At 43.3% G+C, this 21985-nt stretch overlaps 4 protein-coding genes across 8 annotated transcripts; 2 read left to right on the top strand and 2 right to left on the bottom strand.

Annotated features, from left to right (window-relative positions):
- Positions 1-817: 817 nt before the first annotated feature.
- On the bottom strand, positions 818-8275 carry smarcc1b (SWI/SNF related, matrix associated, actin dependent regulator of chromatin, subfamily c, member 1b). The gene is given in 29 exon segments (XM_018697578.2): positions 818-1115; positions 1193-1279; positions 1402-1534; positions 1746-1880; positions 2251-2393; positions 2483-2591; positions 2746-2792; positions 2887-2958; positions 3064-3322; positions 3451-3510; positions 3701-3811; positions 3940-4093; positions 4373-4486; positions 4578-4649; positions 4758-4873; positions 5010-5038; positions 5180-5239; positions 5367-5473; positions 5576-5658; positions 5895-6020; positions 6239-6314; positions 6405-6474; positions 6581-6650; positions 6807-6899; positions 6987-7068; positions 7192-7277; positions 7613-7699; positions 7701-7733; positions 8099-8275. Coding segments are annotated over 29 exon segments (2859 nt in total). The 3' UTR covers positions 818-1047.
- aste1b (asteroid homolog 1b) lies at positions 7754-12515 on the top strand. 5 transcript variants are annotated; one of them, XM_051066327.1, is made up of 7 exons: positions 7754-7775; positions 8962-9212; positions 9426-9692; positions 9791-10779; positions 10887-11118; positions 11213-11405; positions 11597-12515. In XM_051066327.1, the coding sequence occupies exons 2-7, from the start codon at positions 8975-8977 to the stop codon at positions 11910-11912; spliced, it is 2235 nt and encodes a 744-aa protein (XP_050922284.1). In that variant the 5' UTR covers positions 7754-7775; positions 8962-8974; the 3' UTR covers positions 11913-12515. The 5 variants fall into 5 exon arrangements, with proteins under 5 accessions (XP_050922284.1, XP_050922283.1, XP_018553099.1 ...); XM_051066326.1 differs by lacking the exon at positions 7754-7775 and adding an exon at positions 8146-8286; XM_018697583.2 differs by lacking the exon at positions 7754-7775 and adding an exon at positions 8342-8372.
- Positions 12516-12519: 4 nt separating this feature from the next.
- klhl7 (kelch-like family member 7) lies at positions 12520-17310 on the bottom strand. Its single transcript, XM_018697584.2, is given in 13 exon segments — positions 12520-13391; positions 13476-13659; positions 13786-13883; positions 13984-14185; positions 14377-14617; positions 14834-14976; positions 15143-15317; positions 15445-15620; positions 15887-16011; positions 16263-16356; positions 16607-16675; positions 16678-16708; positions 16889-17310. Coding segments are annotated over 13 exon segments (1833 nt in total). The 5' UTR covers positions 17018-17310; the 3' UTR covers positions 12520-13225.
- Positions 17311-18894: 1584 nt separating this feature from the next.
- On the top strand, positions 18895-21908 carry si:ch73-345f18.3 (uncharacterized). Its single transcript, XM_018697517.2, has 4 exons — positions 18895-19047; positions 19513-19591; positions 19735-19953; positions 20085-21908. The coding sequence occupies exons 1-4, from the start codon at positions 18994-18996 to the stop codon at positions 20480-20482; spliced, it is 750 nt and encodes a 249-aa protein (XP_018553033.1). The 5' UTR covers positions 18895-18993; the 3' UTR covers positions 20483-21908.
- The last annotated feature ends 77 nt before the right edge of the window (positions 21909-21985 follow it).

Raw genomic sequence — 21985 nt, 5'->3', positions numbered from 1 at the left:
GATAGGTGATCGGATACACGTTTTCATTTAATAACTGTTCCATCATTTTAGACCGATTTTCTCGGTCTCATTTGAACTGAGCCTGCTGTTCTTTGTCAATCAGTTTATTCTCGAATCAACTGAAGAAGAATCAATGGATCAAGATTGATAACTGCAATAAAATCAAATATTGCTGACAGTCTGTGGTTTGGAGTACATTTTTGTATTGATAACATTTATGTTCAATAATACTTTGTTATTCTGTACTGATGGTTGTATTTGCAACATTTTGAACACAAGATTCAAACGTGGTACTGATAGTTTAACCTAAATGCAAACTTGAGTTGTTCAGTGATGACCCTTCTCTGTGTCACTGTTTTCCAAAGGACAGTTTCAGTTGCCTCAGACTGGTGTGAATAAAACATTCAGTTACTATTCCAAGGAAATACCTTTTTTTGTAAGTGAAAATATGTAATAGTTTAATAGCTGCTATGAGTTCCACCACCATCCCTCCCATCCTCCATTTCCTCTTGGAAAGTACCATGTGAGGGGGAAAAAACAATAGTTGTTTACCTTAGAGACAGGAGATAATGAAATCCTGGTCTCAGTAACCTAGAGTTGTGAAAACTGAAAGTACAGGACACTGTACCTCTCGGTTTGATTTAGTCAGACATGATGAACCTTTTAATGCTATTTTCCACTGTTTGGTGAAGCACATTTTGAGGGCACTTGTATTTGGTGCATTTCATTTATTCATTCAAATGGTGTGCTCTCATAAGTGTTCACACAGACCTACAATTAAAAACAGTTGGACCAGGACAGACAATAAAACAAACGCTTAATATAAAACAACTTTATTGAGTTGAGTTCAATCTGCAGATTTCTCAACTCTGACATCAGAGCACAAATATTTCAATATTTATAAACATGTGGCTACTGAGGAGTTACAGACTTCAATTTTAAGCAGTTGTTCCTGAACATTTATGCCAGTGTTAGATTTTTATGTTTGTGTGTGTCGTGGCTGAAGGAGAACTGGTGTGTGTGTGTGTGTCTTGTTTCCTGGTTATTTCAGCTGTGGGTGGATGCTGGAGGACCGGGCTGAGCTGGTGCAATCCCATCAGGCTGTGAGGACGGGTCTGAGGAAGAACTTAGTGTCACTACACCAAAATTGTTACCACATCAGAAACACTCGACTACGGTAAAGTATACTCACACATGCCGTTGGGAGCCCCAGGGTGTCGGGGAGCCATCGGCTGAGTATTGCCTCCACTAGGCATCATCCGGTTGGGCAGGGACTGGCCTGAAGGAGAGGGAAGGACTAAAATGTTAAAGAGTAGTGTGAAAATGTGTCTGTAGTTGACTTGTGGGTGTGTCATTTCTTAAAAGGTCTTTGATTTTCAGTGCATCTGTGTGTGGCCTGACCTGAATGCTGCATTGTGTAACCCGGCTGCCCCTGCTGCTCCCTCTGCTGGCGGACCTTCATCTCCGCCTGTTTCAGCTGCTCGGTGTGGAAAGTCTGTCTCTCTGATAGAAGCTGCTGGCGCTGCTGCTCCAACTGCATGACACACACACAAAGACATTAAGAATTAGTGATATGAGCAGTTCTAACCAGCAGAGCTTTTTCACATTTTACATTAGGATTTTCAGCTCACGCTACTGTGACTTTGATGAGTGAGACGATCGTGAAGGAGTTTTGGGTGGTGGGGGGGTGATGCCAAGTGTCATCGTCTTTATTTTGGGCTATAGCAGATATTATATTCACTCACAGCCTCTTTCTCGCGGTCCATGATGGTTTCCAGCTCCTCAAAGTGTCTCAGCTTGATCTCCAGCTTCTTCATCTGAGTCTCCACCAGCAGAGCCACTAGGGACTTGATCTTCCTCTCTTCTACTGCTGCCAAGTGCTGCAAATACGGGAAGGAAAAGGTTAAGACAGTTAGAGGAGTATGGAGCTAGAAGGAAAATGGAACAATAAAATGAACGAGGAAGGTAAGATAAAGAAGGAAAACACTGAGCAAGTGGAGAAAATATGAGGTGGCACAGTATTTTGTAGTCTCTAATCCAGCAAATATACTGTATATCCTGCATATATTCTGTGTCAATTATATGTGTAAAGCCAGGTCTTGAAGTGAGCTCCCAGAAGCTGCCTGGTTTGGTTGCTAGGAAACCTCTGACACAACTGAAAAAAAAAAAGCCTCTACTTAAAATGACAGCCGTTGCTTCATTTTATTCTCCTGTGATTGGTCAGTTTTGAAGTGAGAGGGTGGGCTTTACCTTGGCCTTGGTGGCAGCTGAGGCCAGAGCAGCTGCTGCTGCCGTGGAAACGCTGCCTTCCACCAGCTCCTGCTCCATCACTCTCCTCCCCTCGTCCCCGTCTCCATCTCGCCGTCCTGCGCTCTCGTCGTCATCTCCCCTTCCTGGATCACAGAGAGAATTTCATTAATGTAGCCAGTCATACACACAGGTAGTATATATGTATAAATACATACAGTACATATGTATGTACCATCTCTATCTTCTGCCAATATATTTTCTGCATTTTCCCTTTTGACTCGATCTCCCTCCACTTTTGCCCCACTGGGTTCCACCTTGAGCCCATCTGCCCTACCAGGGACCTGGAAAAGATCCAATTATACACACACACACACACACACACACACACACACACAACACACACCACACACACACACACACACACACACACATTAAGATCTGAAAATCAACAGCAGATTCAGCAAAAGTCTTTTCAAGCTTTTATTAATGCATTACCTGATGGGAGCCAGAGTTTGTCTCCATTTTCTCTGCATCCATTGATTCTAAAAGGAAGACAGAATAAAAGATGCATTTTAGTCTGTGTTAAGAAACAGATTCAACTGAATCTGATTATTTGTATATGTATTTAAGTCTTACCTGTTTTTTCAGGCTGGTTGGATACATCAGAGACCTTATCCACAGAGTCCTCCTGCACTCGGGAAAACTCCTCTGAAAACAAAGACACAGAATCCCAACACATACAGTAAACTACCTCAGAACTATACCACAACCTAGACTGCACACAGATTAACACTCCTTCCTCTGTCCTCTCACCCAGTGCGGCCTTCGCAGCGGCTGATGCCACCCGTGGGTCCACCACGGATGCCAGGAACGCCACGGTGCTCATAACGGGGTTCTCTGATTGGCTGAAAGGCACAGGCTGGTACGCCAGCGGACCCAGAGAGGCCGAGGAGTCTTCTAAATAAGGGTCTTCTATCGGCAGACGGAGGAAGTGAAGGATGCACTCATCCTGCGTTCTGGAGCCCACATGCTCGGACACTTTGTTCCAGTCGTCTCTGTAAACCTCTAAGGCCTGAGAGAGATGCAGGAGAGAAGACAGACACACATAGTCGCAGAACCTTAGTGATTCTCCTAAATAACAGATTCTCCTACATGTGTAAGATCTATGATAGGAAGCCAAAAACTGAGTGAATGCCTTACCTCTAATAACAAGAGTGTCTCTTGCTCTGTCCATTCCCTTCCTGCACTCGCTCCTTTAGTCTGAGACAGATGGCATTAAAAAATAATTTAATAATGATAGTGATAATAGTAGTAACCTACATAGAAACTAGCAATATATACAAATGGAAAACAAAAAGCACATCTATTCTACCAGCTGTAGTGCCAGAATGTGAGAAAAATGCAAGCTAAATGTCATTTTCAGTAGATTTGTATTGTTACTGTGTCAGACCTTAGGGTGTTTCTTGGCGTAGATGTCGGTGCGCAGACCGAAGTTTTGGCAGTCTGAAGGCTTCTCTCTGCTCTTCTCTGGAAAATACAACATGTGCTGCGAGGCGGACACCTGCAAGAGTGAGAGCGAGCAGCAGAGCTCATCAGGAGGCATTTCATATCTGTCTGTGTAGCACTTGTGTCATGTGCTATGCATGCAGAATATGTATATGTGTGTGTGTGTGTGCGTGTGCGTGTTACCTGCAGGGGTTTGTGTTGTAGGGGGGCCAGCCCGGATGGTGTGTCAGCCAGTACGTTGAAATGGGGGGTCGGAGGGGGTCCCATGGGGAGGGGTCTGCTCTCTGCATCCACTTGGTAGTTAATCAAACCCCACTGCTCCAAAAATGCATGAACCCTGGACACAAGGAATATTTTTTTTTCTTTCTATTTAATTTACTATAAAACACCCTCCACAGATGACAAAATATAAAAACACTGACAAATCAACATCTGTCATGTTGTAATCATAAATAAAACCTGCCTTTAAACTGCAGACTTAATAACTACACCACACACCGCATGTTGCTTCCTAGCAATAACAGATTTAATTTGTTAACACATTTTCATAGCGGAGCGCCCACGCACTACACTTAATTTAGCAGCCACAGCAAACGCCCATCGCGCTAAGTTATACCTCATGACGGCGCAGACGTCTCCAGTGAGGTTGCGTCTGCAGGACGTTGAACTGAGGTACTCCTGGGGGTTGAGCCGGTATGTGTCGATCATGAAGTTGCGGTATGCCAAGTAACTGCAATGATACGGGGAGGATTATACTGTTAGTGAGGCATTCTCCATCACCATCAGTGCAGTGGCTTTATCTGGATGTCAGCAGTACTCACATCTCTGGAGATTTGGATTTATTCTTTCCATTGAAGAATTCAGGCAGAGCACGCTTTTCTATTAAGTGAATGCTGGAAAATATGAACAGAAAGGTTTTTGGGGTTAGGTTGTACTGTAACATTAGACACATACTGGTGAAAGATTAAACAACAAGACAGTGTCAGTAAAATTTTGTTCACCTGTTATTATTGAACCAAGATGTGTAACTTGGTATTATAATGTGATGGGTTTGTTCTGTGATATTGTCCTCTCCCTCTGATAAGCGTGGCATCTCTCCTCTTCCCTCTTCATCCTCCTGTACACACACACAAGCAGAGAGTGTAAATTCAACAACACTTGTACTTTGCCGAAACAAAAACACTAATCAGTACAGACTACCCAAAGCCTCAGCAATTAGAAACATTCTGATGAGAGGAAAATGACATATTTACCCTTCCTGGAAAATCATCCTCCTGCTCATCTGGAAGAGAAATAGTGAAGGGTTGATGAAAAATCAAGGTGCTTACATATAAACAAGAGAACAAATTCATATTAAAATTGTTAGAAAAATGTTTTAAACAGATTCCTCTGGAACCATTTACCAGAACATATGCAAGCTTACCCAGATCAGCCATGGTGCCTCCTTTGACAGGAGTATTCTCACTGTCTTTCTTCAGGTTGACTACACAGAAATGGTGGGAAATTAAAACCAACTTAGAGAAGATCTGAGGACCTCATGAGAAACTTTACTTGTACAAAAAAAAAAAAAACTTTGAGTGAGTTGTGGTCACTGTCTTTGAGTGTTTTACCATTCTTGGGTAGTATGACCTCCTCCATGTTAGGAACAGGAGTAGGGTCCTCCATGTCTTTGGTCAAGTCCTCCTCTGGTTCTTCCTCCTGTTGTCCACGCCTTCTCCTGTACACACAAAATATAATAATAATCAGCTCTGAAACCTTGCACTGGAATGCCAAAACCAAAAGAACACACTCCTATTTGGATGAAAGGACTGTTTCTTACCCCTTCTTTCCTTTCTTCCTGCCTTCAGAGGAAGGGGGAGAGGGGGATCGTCGTCTCTTTTTGGATGGGGTGGACTTTGCGTCCTGGAAGAGAGGGTAGAGGCAGGTGGGGAAAAAAAACACAAAGCAAGAGTGTGAGTGTTTTTCACTGAAATAACAAAGATCCAGACCCTTTACATTTGGAAAAATGAAAGTCTGAAGGATCACACTTGCTTTCTGTAGTCAAATTGTCCAATATTTAACTTTTAAGTTTTAATTATAAAGAATAGTATCCTTCCCCAAGTCCTCCAGACCTCTGGTGTCTAGAGCTTTACACAAACCTGGTCATCTCTGAGGGGAATACGTTGGCGGAGGATTAATGGTACACTCCTCTCATCCACACAGTAGTCTTCCTCGTTCATCCACTCATTGAAAACATCTGTGTCCAGAACCCAACCAGCGTGGACCTGGAACACACAAATATTAAATAAGGAATTCTAGTGTAGAGTAGTGTGCACTGGTGTAGATCATCAAGTTAATCCCTGTCGACCATTATCCTCTCCCTGTCTATAAGCAAATCAAACCTGCTCAGGAGCAAAAAGACTGGCTGCCTCAGCAGGTGAGTCACAAAGTTAATTTTGAGCATTGTTTTTAGTGTGGCATAGTGTTGCATATGTATGCTCACCCTCCAGGGTCTCTCTGGATGTGGTGGCTCTTCGACCTCTCCTTCAACATCACTTAAGGACAGCCAGCTATCATAACTGTTAAAAAGGAGACAAGAGACATAATTGGTAAATATTCTGACTGTGTGTAAGCACCTATGTGTGTGTGTGTATGTGCTTGAGCACTACCTGTCAGGATGCATGCCCCAGTGTACTAAGACATGCTTGTCTTTTCGCATGACAGGACGCATCCATTCATCTGAAAATAAATGGGTACACAAAATGTATTAAGTTAAACTAGTAGTGGGCATTTACAACAGTAACAAACACACATACTGACTGTACATGCATAAATGTTAACTGACCCTCCTCTGTAGAAGCAGGTGAGGGGTATATGTGGTGACTGGCGAGCGTTCGGTCCTCAGTGATTGTACCCTGTGCAAGGACAAACTGTGACCCAGTAGTACTGAGAAGGAACTACATTACCGATGAACTACATTAAGTATACTTTTAATCTGTGATTCTAGCATAAAATTCCTTCTTTATTTTGTTTTTCTAATCATCTGTTGATCCTCTTCTGCAGTACTTTACCTGGTGCTTGGTGATGATATTGGTCAGCCTGCTTGCCAACTCCTTATCAAGTATGGGGTCTAGATATACCACAGGCGGTGACATACAGTTATTCTGTGGACACACAAAAAAAGAGGTTCAGGTTGATTGGTGGTGTTTCTACGGTGGGCTGGTGTCTGTGAATGTATGTGTCGTTCTCACCTGGATCAGTGCCCCTTCAACTGCACCAAACATCTCCACGTTCCTCTCAGTTCTCGACGGATTCTGCAAGTCAAACCTTCGCCTGTGAAAATATGGAGAGGGACACAGTGAGAAGACACAGTGAGAGGATATCAAACAAATCCAGAGCACTTTAGTGAGGGAAACCACTGTGAAATGGCAATAGCACATGAGCCTTGATACCCACCAGCCTTGCTCAGCCTTGAACTTGTAGGCAGTTCCAAGAATGTGGCAGAGTCCACCCCCTGGTCGCAAATCCAGGAAGCACTGTGCCTATGGAGAAATGAAAATGATTGTGGTTTCTGTCGCTTTGTTGTTGCATGTTTTTAACCCATCAGCCAGATTTTCAGAACTGTCAGATTTATTATACTTTCATCTTCAACAATTTCAATTGTCAAGACTGAAGAATTAAAGCCTAACGTTTTCTTACTGTTTTCAAACCAATCTATCTGTCTGACTTTGGTCATACAACTACATAGTGCTGTCAAACACTTTAAAACACAAAACCACTTAAGAAAAACACAATATAGTCTACCAACAACCGAACGACCAGGTACTCTCATTTCTAAGTTTAGAGTTAAGCGTTACAAAGTGAGAGAGAGACTCACAGGCAGTTTGGTGAGAGCAGGACTGGCAGCTTGTCGGCCAAAGGCATCCTCCTGAAACTGGAGCAGCTGTAAAGTGACTGCAGCCAAGGGCCTGGCATGATGGAGCATCCACCAACACAAACTGACAGACAAACATACACACATTTTGAAAGGGATACGAAGGGTAAGATTTTAAATCGGCATGCTCCATATGAATAATAATTAAAATATATATAGTTAACGTTGCGTTCTCCCCAATCAGTCTTTCAAAATCTAGCAGCTGTGTTTGAACCGATTAACTTCCTAGTATTTAGCAACATTTGCGCTGCATCTTTTATATTTTTATTATAATGGGAACAGCACTCATCAGCAACATCACACACATCTTGCTACCCAGTGTAAAGGTAACGTTATCCAGCATGAGACGTTTGTTTACAGTGTTAGCCATTTGGGCTTATTAGCAGGGGGCGGCTAGCTTGTTAGCTAGCTTCCTAGCCTGCTAACTACCTTTTTGTAGTGCTTCCCGATCCACTGTCGCACCACCTCCAGCTGAGCTAAAGTATCCGGACTCTCCCAGAACCTGGCGGACGGACTGCTGTCTTTTTTCCGTTGCGCAGCCGCCCCGGAGCTGGTCTGGCTCGTCCCGGGAATCCCAAGATTAGTTCCTCCGGACATTGTGGTCATAATAAAACGAGGTAAATTTCAAACGGGAGAACAAAACTGCTAGCTTGTGCGTTCTCGCTGTCTCTCGCGAGATGCAGCGCAAATGTCGCAATTCGATGTAAGGGTTTTCAGCCTTTTAGTTTTTAACTATTTTCCATTTTCAAGTATTATTTAAATTTAATTGTGTGCTTTTTGATTCAACAATATATGCTTAAAATATACACACATGTTATTATATGTACAACACGATACACACATCTTTTACAAGCTTAGACTTTTACTTTGAAGTGCAAACCAACAAGGAAGGAACTGCGCAGGGCATGTAAACACGAGTTAACTGAAGTGACATTGGTCAGTAAGTGGCAACTCACATATTTTAATGCTCTAATTCAAAATTCCTCTCGAATATCTGTTTCGAAAATGTGCTTATCGGTTGCCTTCACTTCATATGAATTGTTTTGTTAAAGAATTTCCGTTGTGTCATAATTTCCCAAGAGACAGACACAGTGTTTCTTTGGAAAAACAAACTCCTGACCAGCTGAGACAGCGAGTTTGTTATAAATAGTATGTCTTTTCCGTCGCATTCTATAATCGGGTATCTGCAAAACCACGGACCCACACACCCTCAGAAGAAACTACTTTGCGAGACACTGAAGCACCCGTGAGTTTCAAGAACTCATTCATCTTCTCACTGCATGTTTTCACAGGCCCTGAGATCCCATGGGTGTCCAGGGTCTGACCACCTATGTGGAGGGGAACAGACAATTCCTCCAAGATGTGAAGTTCAGGGACAGTCGCCTAGTTATTGATGGCTGCAGTCTGTATTTCCGTCTCTACTTTACCCACGGTTTGGACCAGCAACATGGAGGGGACTATGATGCGTTCGCTCGCGTGCTCATCCAGTTCCTCTCTGCCCTGGCAGCCTGCAACATCCAGCCATTTGTGGTACTGGATGGAGGTAAGGATGCTGTGGAATAATGACCCAGTCAAAATCTGTCACCCTATCAGTTCCTTCATTTTAGGAAATGCAACTTTTTACAATTAATGATATTATGTGTATATTTTCATATACAAGATACAACAAGAACATCTTCAAGGTCATTTCATGTCTTATTTTCAAATCAATTTAACACCCACAAATATGTTATTTCTGTCCTTTTTTTATTTTAAGGGATGGACCCCAGCGACAAGAAGTTTGCCACTCTGCGGCAACGTCTGCAGTCCAAAATAAAGGAGGCAGACAATATTTCTCATGGCCGCAATGGCTCTGTTCTCCCCATCCTCACAAGAGACGTCTTCATTCAGGTCCTCATCCAGAGAGGAGTCCCATTGGTCCAGTGTCCAGCTGAGGCTGACTGGGAGATTGCGTGTTTGGCTCACCAGTGGAACTGCCCAGTTCTGACCAATGACAGTGACTTCTATATCTTTGACCTACCAGGTGTGGGTAGTGCCAGGATTTTTCTGACTGTATCTAAATAGCTATGTTGATTTTTGTAGTTTTTACATATTGTTTTTGTCCTCTGTGTCTCATCTTAGGTGGTTACATGCCACTCAGTTTTTTCCAGTGGACCAACCTTAGCGGTAAAGCCTCTCATCGCTACATCTCAGCCCGCTGCTACACCGCTAGCGGCCTTTGTCACTGGTTTGGGGGCATGAACCGGGAGTTGCTACCCCTATGTGCTGTCCTGATTGGTAATGATTATGGCACTCCAAAAGATGCTGAAACACTTCTTGCTCTGATAGATGTGAGTACATTAGGGAGAGGTGGTGGCAGGGGTAGAGGTAGGGCACCCTCCTCCCGCATCGAGGGCCTCCTCATGTGGCTGTCTTCTTTCTCGAGCCCGGCGGAGGCCCTGGGGGAAGTGAGCAGGCTAATGGGGGAAGACGGTGGTGGGGGCAAGAGAGGACAGAGAGGTGGGCTCAGTTCACAGCTGTGGGCAGGTATGCAGGAGTACCACATCACTCCGCAGAGCTCTCTGGCTCGCTGGTTCTCTGGAGGCAAGGCAGCTCCAGTAGGGCGGACCTCTGGGCTCGCGCAGCTACCAGGGTGCCTTTCACAGGCTGCAGCTCAGGGGCTGCTGTCGCCCTTGGTGGTGGATGCTCTGGTAATGCGTAGGGTCCTTCTCGTCCCACAGGTGGAGAACAGCAAACTGCCCAGCAGCCACTGTAGTGCCAGAACTATACGTCAGGCCATATATGGGATATTACAGCAAAGAGGCCAGGCACAGGATGAAAGGGTGCAAGAAAACATCAGCCAGGGTATAAGAGGTGGGAGAGGACGAGGGGGAAGAGGACGAGGAGGTGGTTATGGCGGTGGAGGTAGGGGTCAAGGATCATTTACACAGCAGGGTATGTATGTAGGAAACAGCTTTCAACAGGCAGCTGGTGTAGCTACAGTGCAGGCTCAGGGCTCCAGTGCCCTCATTTGTGTGGAGGAATACGATCGTCTGGACCTGAACTTGAAGAAAAACCAAGTGGATGCACATCCACCCAGAACCCCAATATGTCTGGATACACTTGGCCAGGTAAACATGACCATTCATGTAATCTTATATTAACCATATTGATTTTTATCTGTTTGCACATATACATTTTAAAAAGAAAATTTCCAGTGTTGTTCCTTTTTACACAGGCTCCTGTGGCAGTTTGTCTTGGTGTCCTTTATGAAGTTTTAGGGGTGAAGGAGTCTTCCCTGGCTGCTGTGCCTCCCCACCTGAGGCTCGCTGTTGCAGTAACAGGCTTCTGGCTGCGAGAGGCCACACCAACACCCTCACAGCTCCTGCTCCAGGCTTTGGTGCTGGGCATGGTTTATGGAGAACTGTCTTGGAACAACCAGCCTGGAGCTACCCATTACCAATACGCTGGTCAGTTATGTTTTATCTGTAGTTTTATTCCACAAGGTTAACAAGAGTAAAACAGTAAGAAAAACAGCGACCTGTAACCTGTGTATCATCCTAGTCCCACAGATAAACTGGGCTGCGGAGCGCCACGTGTGGGCAGGGCTGGACCGACAGCGTGTGAGACCGGGGGAGAGGCGGGGCTTGGACATTGGAGCGGCTCACAGTTTCAGCCAATGGCAGGCCTGCCTCTGGAGCGCACTGTCTCTCAATCAGCTATTGCTGCTGCCACTGCCTGACATCCACCTGTCGTGGTAAGACACAGGGACATAAAAGAGATAACACACTGTTTGCATGTCAGTCAAATAAGTACACTTAAAGGATCAGTTCACCCAAATTACGAAGAGAATGCCTCACCTAGTCATGGTCTAAGTTTTTCAGGTAATTGTTGACATTTTTTCCATCATTTGGTTGCCTTCCTTCCCCCTCACTTTGTGTGTCTCAGGTTGTTCAGCGGTACCCTGGTGCACGGCCTAATCAGATATCTAAAAGGGGGCCGAGCTGCCGAATCTCTCCTAGCTGGGGGCTCCTTGTCAGCACAGCTCTACTCCTCTCTCCTGGATGCTGTGAGGAGCTGCGGCTCCAAAGTCCATCCCTCCGCCTCCTCAGCAGCCAGGAGGGGGAGAAGAGGCAGAGGCCGTGGAAGGAGAGGAAGAAGGGGAGGTGGGAGAGGAGCGCGGGGAGGAGGGCAAGGGACAGAGGAGATAAACAACAGGTTTGCTCTTCTGATGAGTGAGGAGGAGTCTGATGATGATTGGTGAGGGGGCAGAGGAAAATGAACGATCGATATGAAGCACTTGCTAGGGGCCAAATGAGGGAGGACATTCCAGCAGTTGATAAAACGCTCAGGGAATGCTACAGTCATTTTCAAGTGAAGAATAACACCTCTTCATGTTTACCACTGTTTACCACCACTTCAACCTTTCTAATAGTATTTGCACTAATTTAACCTTCTTCAGTGATATCTACATGCTTTTTATGTTCAAATTTCTGTTGCCATTTCAAACCAAGCAATATCAAAACATATGTATTGAGATGTCTGAGTAGTTTTTCCAAATCACACTCTTGCCATTTTTAGCAGATTTATAAGAACTTTTATTGAAGTAATGTCACTGTAATTAATGCAATTCCAACCTATCGGTTTTATTCACTTATGTCAACATGAGATTTAAACAGTGAATGTAGATATGTCTTATTCCATCATCTTGGACCAGAAAGTTGTAGTTGGCAGCTAATGTCATGTTAATGAAATTTTATTGAAATTTTATGTCAGTTTTTATTGCAGATGCCTTAATACTCATGAATTTGGTGCTCTTGAGGTGTTTACTTCTCTTTCTATATTAAAAAAATATGAATCAAACTCAGATGCATGTTTTTTTAAATTATTTATTCATTCTCTGTAAAGTCAGTTTTAAGTTATAGTGCAATACAGGAGTACTATTATTGAATATATACACAGAACACCACTAAGATTCAACTATTCATAGATGCAATATACAGAGTAGAATAGAAAGCTTTTATTTACAGAATACAAGAGAATTAAGAGTGCTACTCCTAATTAGTGCATTAAAGACCAGGAAACAAAAAGCCACGAGCTGCTGCGTCCGTGCGCGCCGCCATTTTGAATATCTACACTCTGTAACAGTATATATTTCACAAGCTACAAAAATAAAATTACAGACATGTTTAAAATGAGACAAACATAAATTCCCAATTCTCTGACTGTAATCGTCAGTCTGGGTATCCAACCTGACAAACCTCCCTCATTAAAAGTCTCCTTGTCCCTTAAAATAAAAATTTGTGGATAGTGTCCCACTGGAACTGTAATATTACGACCTGCATTTAAGTTACAGATAAAAGGTTAAAGGAAATGTGGCTACTGGGCATAGTTTAAGAACATAACTACCTAAATACATACGTGAACACTCACATTGAACTGTCTAGGAATGACCAGACTCTCCCTGAAAAGCCAGGTCTTGCCTCATGTACATCAGCTCCGTATTCTAATGCAGTGGCAAACACAACTGTCATAAATCGTCACAACTTAAAAACACACTGAAACGACCTCTTGTCCCTATGGGGGCGATGATGCTGAGGCAGATGGAGGGGCAGCGGATGCAGTGTGTGACTGAGAGTCAATGAGGTCCATGTCTTCGTCTTCGTTGACCCCGCACGTGTCGACCACGCAGATCAGGCAGCTGGTGACGGGGAACGCTCGCACCTTGCTGCAAGTCACCCACCTGGACACAAAAGAAGACTGATTTAGGGACACATATTTTCACATAATTTGTTTTATTTCAGTAATATTTAGCTAATACACCAACCTGTCAGTGTCAGTGTGGTACTCCAGGACGTGTCCGAGCCGCCCCACACCTTGAAAGCCTGCCAGCACGTAGATGACATCACCGACTGCTGCACACTTCACCGTCACGCCTCGCCATGGCATCGGCGAGGCAGCGCGCCACTCGTTACTGGCAATGTCATAGTACTCCACGGAGTCCAGGCCACCTACAAAAAACAGTATCATAGAGATGCCGCTAGCACACAGTTGCTATTATCATGTGCTACAACTACTGTTACAGTTAGCATTAATACAATACTACCCATTATTCATCACTGTAGTGGTTATATTACCTAGTGCCCCCTGACCTCCAACAGCATAGATCCTGTTGTTGACCACCACCAGCCCGTGGTTCTTTCTGGCCTCTCTCATCCCACACAGCTCCCTCCATCTGAGGACAGGTAAAAGTGTGTCTGAGGACTGTTAGCGAACACAGACACATTGTGCAACATTCCCTGGGTTGTACAGAGCGGTGTGTTTGTGTGACTCACTGTTGTGTGCTGGGGTCATACACCTCACAGTTGTTGAGGACCCTGCCAGACACATTGTTGCCCACTGTTCCTCCGCAGACGTAGATGAGCCCATTGGCCTCCACTGAGCCGTGGCTGCAGCGCGCCATCAGCATGCTGGTTTTCACCTGCCACGACTCCGTCCTCGTGTCGTAACATTCGAAAAGGTCCAAGGCTGAGCTCCCTGTGGACACACACGTAGAGTACGTAACACTGTGATTACCATGTTTTGCAAAACAGTGATTTCTCCCATGAAGGATCATCAATATAATTTTCCCTATTTTTCTTAACCAAAAAGGCCTGTAAATCATAATGAAAATATAAACCACACCTCCCTAGATCCCAAGTCCCTCTCTCCCACCTCCCTGTGCTCACCCACTTCTGACCCCCCAGATGTGTAGATCTTGCCCTGGGCAGCGCAGGCTGCCAGACTGTCGCGCGGTGTGGGTGGACCCAGCTTGGAGTACCAGCTGTCCTTCAGGACATTGTAGCAGTCCATGCGCTTGATAGGGAAGAGTTGTGAGCCCCCGAGGATGTAGACCACATTGTCCCAGAAGACGGCCGTGGCGTCCCTGCGCTTCTCAAAGGGGCAGCGGATGTCTGTCCAGCTGGAGTCCTGCATGGAAAGCCAGACTGATGCTTGATCGCTGGCTGATATATTAAAATAGACTTAACTACACAAAAACATTCCACAATGTCTGGTTAAAAATTGTACTTACAGTCAACTTTTCAAAAACTATGAAAATGAACCTTGTCTTAAAGTTGCTTAACACACTCTAGTACTGAACAAAAAATGGGTAAAATCCATTTGCATGCATGTGCAGCATGTTACCTTGGGGTTGAAGTAGCGGCAGGACTGTGGCTGGGAGCCTCCAAAAAGAGCGATGCGGTAGTCGTGCTTCTTGCGTCTCGGTCGGCTGCTCTCTCCCAGGTCCTCCCGATCCTCCAGGGACAGTAGGTGGTAGCGCATTCCACCTGGGACAAAAAAACACAGGCTGATTTATTTTTGTTTTGTGTGTGTGTGTGTGTGTGTGGGCTAAGCAGACCTTAGCACTGATGTAATTTTAACATCAAGTCGCTCTCATGAATCTGAATTAAGTAGATTATAAGATAATGTAAAATACAATACACTCCTACTCACTGATTACCATCTTGAGGCACTGTGGGTTGTCCTGGATGAGGGGCTCAGCCTGCACCGTCTTAGACAAGAAGGTTTTGGAGACCAAGGGGAAACGAACGCACCCCAGCACCTCCACCATGTACTGCTGTCTGTTACACACGTCGTACTTCAGCCAGCGCACTGCTGCATCATAGATCTTTGAGAACAAAAACATGTGTAAACATAGGGACTTATTTTGGTATAATGATGATTCAGGTAGAATTTTACAAAATTAAAGCACCAAATAAATGAACCATAAAGCCAAAGAATGTCTACGTGTGTACCTGGGCCTCAGCACGGACAGTGAGTTTGTCCTGGTGCAGTAGATATGTGAGCTGTGTAACGTCCAGTTGCAGGAACTCATCCAGTTTGTAGACTTCAGTGAAGTGGAGCTGGAAGAAGTCTTCTGCTGCTGCTTTCAGCTCTGGACAGTCCATACAGTCTGCAAGGGCTGAAATACCTGCAGGAGGACAGGACGAGGATCAGTGCTCTACTCTAATGAATTATATGATAGACAAACCTAATACCAAAAAGTTTTATTGAAAAAGTAAAATCTGGCACAAGTACCCGTTTAACTCACATACTGGCCCTTAGTCCAGTTACTATTTATAACTGACATTGGTGACTCAATAAACAAAGGATCAATGGACTAATATTGCAAACTGTACGGTAAAAAGTGAGATAAGAATTAACCTGGGTAAACTGTAGTTTCTCGTTTTTTCTTACCCAGGCAGTTTGTTGCATCAATCTGTCCTTTGAGGAACTCCACACACATCTTCTTCACGGGCTCAATCTGGTACTGGTTAGCTGCATCCAGCAATGACTGAACATTACTGCTGTTCACTGAGATCCTGACACACGCACACGCACACGCGCACACACACACACACACACACACACACACACACACACACGGCACACAGTGCATTTGGCATAAGAAAAAAATAAGCACTAAAGAAAGAAGCAATATATCTCGTGATATAGACCTGATCTTGGCAGCATCAGTCATGTATATAATCTTAAAGTGTAATTCTCATAATCCTGTTATAATCCTTTGTGTTATAACCTATAACCTCGCTCAGCTTTAATCCAAAATTCTTACCGAGCTGTGTAGATAAATTCAATTAACAGTTCAATGATCTCGGGCTCAGCACTCCTGAGCTCCACCTCATGGGACATTGACTCCATCATTCTGGCTGGAGGTGAGGAAAAGGAGAGGAACAGTTCACAGAAAATAGGAATATCCAGCAATAGGTGGCATCATGAGATGTTTTTCTGGCTATGCATTGTAGCAGCTTTGAAAGCACCACATAACTCATAACAAGTAATTATAAATATCATGATTTTGCCTTATGATGTGTTCAAAGAGAACCCATTGTCCTCTGTTATGGTTGTTTTTATTTTTTACAATTTTTCTTTAGTTCTAAATCGGCCTTACACACTTACTGGTGAACATGAGACTGAAGAAGTGGCTTGCTGCTGCCAGCACAACTCTGTGGGCAGGGAAGTGTTTCCCTGAACCACCAGGGTCACATCACAGAGGGTACCCTGAAGACAACACACACAGGCACACTGTGTCAGGTGTCAAGACAGGGTGGGACATAAACGTTCAGAGCTGCACACGCGCGCGCGCACACACACACACAGTCATAGAACATGACAGGTCCTATCGAATATACACACACTCGTCTCCTCCTTTGTTTAGGGTTCTCTCACATGCACACACACCTGTTTTCTCAGGTTATTCATGACTCCCATGATGCTGGACAGTTGCCTGTACTCTTCTTTGGTGGCACACTTCCTCTCGCTCTTCTTCTTGGAGCCGGACGCCTTCTCTGGAGAGGCTATCCCCGTCATGTCAGCCCGTTACCGTTGTCAGTTCGGTTCAATTAAACTGCGACACTTGGAGCACCGCTGCCCGCACTGTGCAGCCCCTTTGTTGACAGTTGGCTTATTAGCCAAGAGAGGCTTGTTGTATTTTTTATGAATTAAAAATCCGTCGGTTTGACGGCCGCTTCACTTTGAAAGCTTGTAGAGAGAAAATCATAAGGATAAACTTGCTGCCACGTGGTAAAATAGTAATAAAACAGGTTAGCGTGGTATATTTTTTCCGCTCCTAACTTGCACCTCTAGCTTGGGTTGTGGTTATCCTCTGCTTCTACGGTTTGTTTACGGTTGGATAAATGCGCTTTCGCCCTCTAGCGACAGACATGACAAATAACACATTAACCTGCGTTGTTTGCAGAGCAGATATACTGGTGAACACACTATGTAAATCTAAAGAATATAACGGATGTATTATTAGATCTGGAGTAGACTTGATTGTTGTACTTCGGACTCAAAATGTAGGATCATTCTTCAGACCTCTCTGAAGTTTTATTCATACCAGCCCAGGTACAGTATGTAGGCTTATCCTAAGACAGATCAAACAAATCTAATAATAAAACTGAGAACACTGGAGATGATGGTTCTCACTCTGCTATTATTTGGACACTACAACACAATTCACATGAGAACAAAAACACACAAGATGAAACAGGTCAATGTGCACCCAAACTAAACCACAGCTTTGAAAATGCTCTCAAATGGGTCTACAGTGACCATGCTGTGTGTGTTTTATCATTATGGGCGACATGTTAGGTGCTCATAACTCCTTGGTTTGCACTTTGCTAAATAAGAACGTTATTGTAATGATTTTTTTAAAGTTGCAAACAAATTACAAAAAAATCCCACAAACATAAGTGAAATAGAAGACAATAAAATTTTAGATAAAAATATATTTAAAAATTAGAAAAACATAAATATAATACAATATGTCTATGCGCCTTGTTCACGCACATACACGCGCGTGCGTCACTAACAGAAACGTAATAGTGACCTTACCGAGGGTATATGGACTGCTCATCAGAAGGAATATTCCCTTTGCACTTAAACTTGACTCGAGTTGAACTGTTGCAAATGAAAGCTGTGGAAAGTGAACTCTTGGAGATTTAAACTGCTGAAAAAAACTACTGGAAATATTCACACCGTGTCATTAGGCCTGTTTGAAAAACACAAAGGAACTTATTCGACAATTTTTCCGTGAAAAATGATTGTATTATTTCTTGAATATCCCGGCAAATGTGCAGAATGTATTAAAAACGAGTGTAGTGATTTAAAAAAAAACATTGTTATTTTGGTTTAATGATATCAAATCAGTCAAATGTTGCATCGAAATGATTGAAAAAAGATGAGAATTTCACACGATGCCAAAAATATATTTTTCTTGTGCACCATGGAGACGATGGAACGTTTAGCTCCGAACGTCAGGACGTCATGACGTACAGGTGTAAACACACCAGGGCCTGTTGTTCTATGTGAACGGGACCCTGTGCTTGTTTTAATTCCTGAAGCTTGACTCTTGTACTTTCATGTTCAACGTTTATGTCACATTACACATTACATTTAACACAAAGTTCACCACACAAGAAAAATAACTGACTACAGTAAAGACTTATTTACACAATTTGCATAGATCCAGGTCTTATAATACACTCACGAGGAATATTCAGCAACACTTTAGAAGTTTGGAATAACAGGCTTCATATTTTATTATATTTACAGTCAGTGTGATACAGCTAAAGGCGACATCTAGTTTCCCTCGCTGCAGCTCACACACCTGGGCCACTCTCACACCTGTGCAGCAACCATAACAGCAACTTTATCATAACCAGGAAGGAAAGTTTTTCAGAAACCACATGACGCTGACGTCATGCGGAATGCGGACCAGAAAACGCATATTGTCAGAAATAAGTGACCTGAAAACAAATTGACAGACACCAGAGCTGCAGAAAATGCTTCGTTTTATCTGCTGTTGCTGCTTCTCTAGTGAAAATTCCGGGAACGAGGTAATGTACTGAGTTTTGTGCAAATGTTGATGGGATTATGTAGCGGCCTCCGTCGAGTTCAGACGACAAAACTGATCACTGATTTGCTTCAGTGAAATCGCTGGATAAACCTAATACTACTAGCCTACTAGTAGAATGCCGGGAACAATGCCCATTAAAAACCTTTAATGTATTTGAATCATGCTACACAGATATAGTAGAAACATGTCCTCATAAAAGTATTGACATCTAGCAATAATAATAATCATAATACTCAAATAGAAATAAACTAAATCACCAGAATGTTCTGTCACAAAAAGTGTAGATACAACATACTCCATAAATGCAGTCCATGAACCACGAGAGTTTATAAGTAGTTACATGGTTCACAAGAGTATAATTAGTTTTGTGTCTTTGTTTTATAAGTGCTAGTGAAATATAATAAAAGAAAGATCAGATGTAAAGAAAAGTGCTCTGCTATTTCAGAGGCAGCCTCTCCTACAGCCCAGACCACCTGACTTGACTGAAGCTGGATCAGCCCGGCAGATCCCACCCGCACGCAGTGGTACCCCATCTCTCTACATGTTTATGTCTGTCTCTCAAGCCTATACACTCCTAATGCATACAGTTGTGGCTGACTCTGTTCATGTGTACATGAGCTCCTTGTTGTGTGTCTTTGCATGTGATTTCTTTTCCCCCGCCCTGAAGCACTGACTGTTAGACGGGTTGGCAGGCTGGTGATGAGGCGAGTGGGCGTGCCAGAGTTGGACCAGAGGTTTTCTGACGCGGCCGAGACCTTCAATGAACAACAGGAGCACTACGAGGCCTTGGTCCGACACATCAACAACCTGCAACGGAGCTGCGACTGTGCCCAGGGTGATACCCTGGCTTTTGCTGAATGTGTTGGAAAAATCAGAGAGGAGTACAGTGAGTGACACTCTCAGAGCTTCCCACAAGTTCCCACACTGCCTGTCTGTATATAGGCAGTGTGATGGCAGGTTAACATGCCTCAGTTTTCTGTCTCTGTTTCCTTTATCTCCATCTCTCTCTTCTTCCAGAAGCCACACACAGGGTCTCTATTAAGCTGAAAGGCTATGACTTCTCCTTCAGTGTGCTTCCTGTGGGGATAGAGGGTGAGTGTGATGATGAACCGCTGCCTCCACATCTGAAGTTGGCTCAGGATGAACTGAGGGGCGCCTCTGAGAAGGTCAGAGCCACCATCTCGAAAGGTACCGCACTTCAAGAGCTGTTTGGCTGGCTGCTCCGGAGCAAGGATCAAATGGCTGACCAGGTGAAGGGGGCAGCACCAACATACCAGGAGCAAGGAAGACTGACTGAGAACCTGGAGGAGAACATGAGGGAAGTGAAGAGAGCGAAGGAGTTGTCAATGGATTACAGACAGCGAGCTGGAGAAGTCCTCACTGAGGCTGCACAGATCGCAGGGGCTTATTTGTAGCTCATTTGTAGCTTATGTATATTTTAAATTCTTTATCTGAACTCACAAATTACATTTTATATATTTTGTTTCTTTATAAAGTCTGTAAACACACACAGCCAGGCTACTGTTGCTGCTGAGATGGAAGAAAATTTTACCAGCTATCTTGTCCTTTTTCTTGATATACATGCCACTTACAAACTCAACAACAGTCACTTTGTGAACATGCACAAGGCTGCCACATATCAGTGTCTGCACTCATATCCTGGCATCTGCTGCAACATCAGGAATGTTTGAAATATGTCAGAACAGATAGGTATACACGGTGCTTGGCAGGCCTTTGCAGCCTCTTTTTTCATGTTTATTTACAAGGACATGTGATCATATTTTAGTGAATATGGCAGACTTGCACTTACACTTAAAATACTGCACATTTGTTTGTGAAAAGAAATAAATGTTTCTAAATATCTGTAATTTTACCACCTAACATTAGGGGCGCTACAGACTCATTTTACTGTTGTAACATTCGCTTTTTGATTCGCATTCGTTTGATTTTGTCTGTCTCTCAGACATTGCACTTCATGGAACACGTTTCCCTGAAACCTAAAGTCCCTGGTATCTACACAATGAATTTACAACTGTTTTTTTATTTAATTAGGAACTTATATTTTTGCAAAACTTTGCCTTGTGGAAGTATTGTTCTAATGCAGGAGTATTTGGGTTGTGAATTGCACTGCATAGCACATTACTTATAATGCCATAGAGGACAAGACAGGACAGAAAACAGTTTCCCATAGCAGCAAAGGGAACTCGGCTTGTTGTGTCCTTTTGCTATTGTAGCATTCAGGCAGAGCAGATTTGCTGCTTATCATCTACAAAAGCCCCATTTCATTTATTAACTGATTAAAAACTGCAGCTTTGCAGCATCTGTTAATGTGAAAGCAAACAAGCACAGGGCCATATGCCATCTTGATAATTCATTTTGGAAAATCCATTGTTTCAGAGGTCATTGTCAAGTGGTCATGCATTATTTATCCAAGAGAGACCGTTTTAGAGTACTGCCTTAAGCTTCACAGATTAATTTGGCATAAAGTGTGCAGGGTGTGGTGGGTAAAACCACTAAGTTGATCTCATAATGAAAAGGATTTGTAAATATAACATAAATATAATGTTGTTTAATAATAATAATTGTATTTGTTTAATAGGGGCAACCAATCTTAACTATGTCCTTAATGACAGTGACTAGATCCAGTGTCCGTGCGACAAATGTTTAAAATTGAAAATTTTAACTGATCCATGATTAATATATGAATACACTGTATTTTAATCAAACGAATCAAAGAGAAATCACTAATAACTAAACGGCAATCAACTGTTTATATGCTAAAGTATATATTATTACAATCCTATATTCCAACTATAAACAAATAAATATATAAATGACTTATTTATGTGATGCATTAATGGAATTTTTGGTAGATCACTCTGCTGTCAAAGAGCAATGACTGACAGCAACAACCTACC

This window comes from Lates calcarifer, linkage group LG3 (assembly GCF_001640805.2).
Source record: "Lates calcarifer isolate ASB-BC8 linkage group LG3, TLL_Latcal_v3, whole genome shotgun sequence".
NCBI lineage: Eukaryota > Metazoa > Chordata > Actinopteri > Centropomidae > Lates > Lates calcarifer.
Note: the sequence above shows the minus strand (reverse complement) of the source record. Positions and strands in the feature narration are given on the sequence as shown.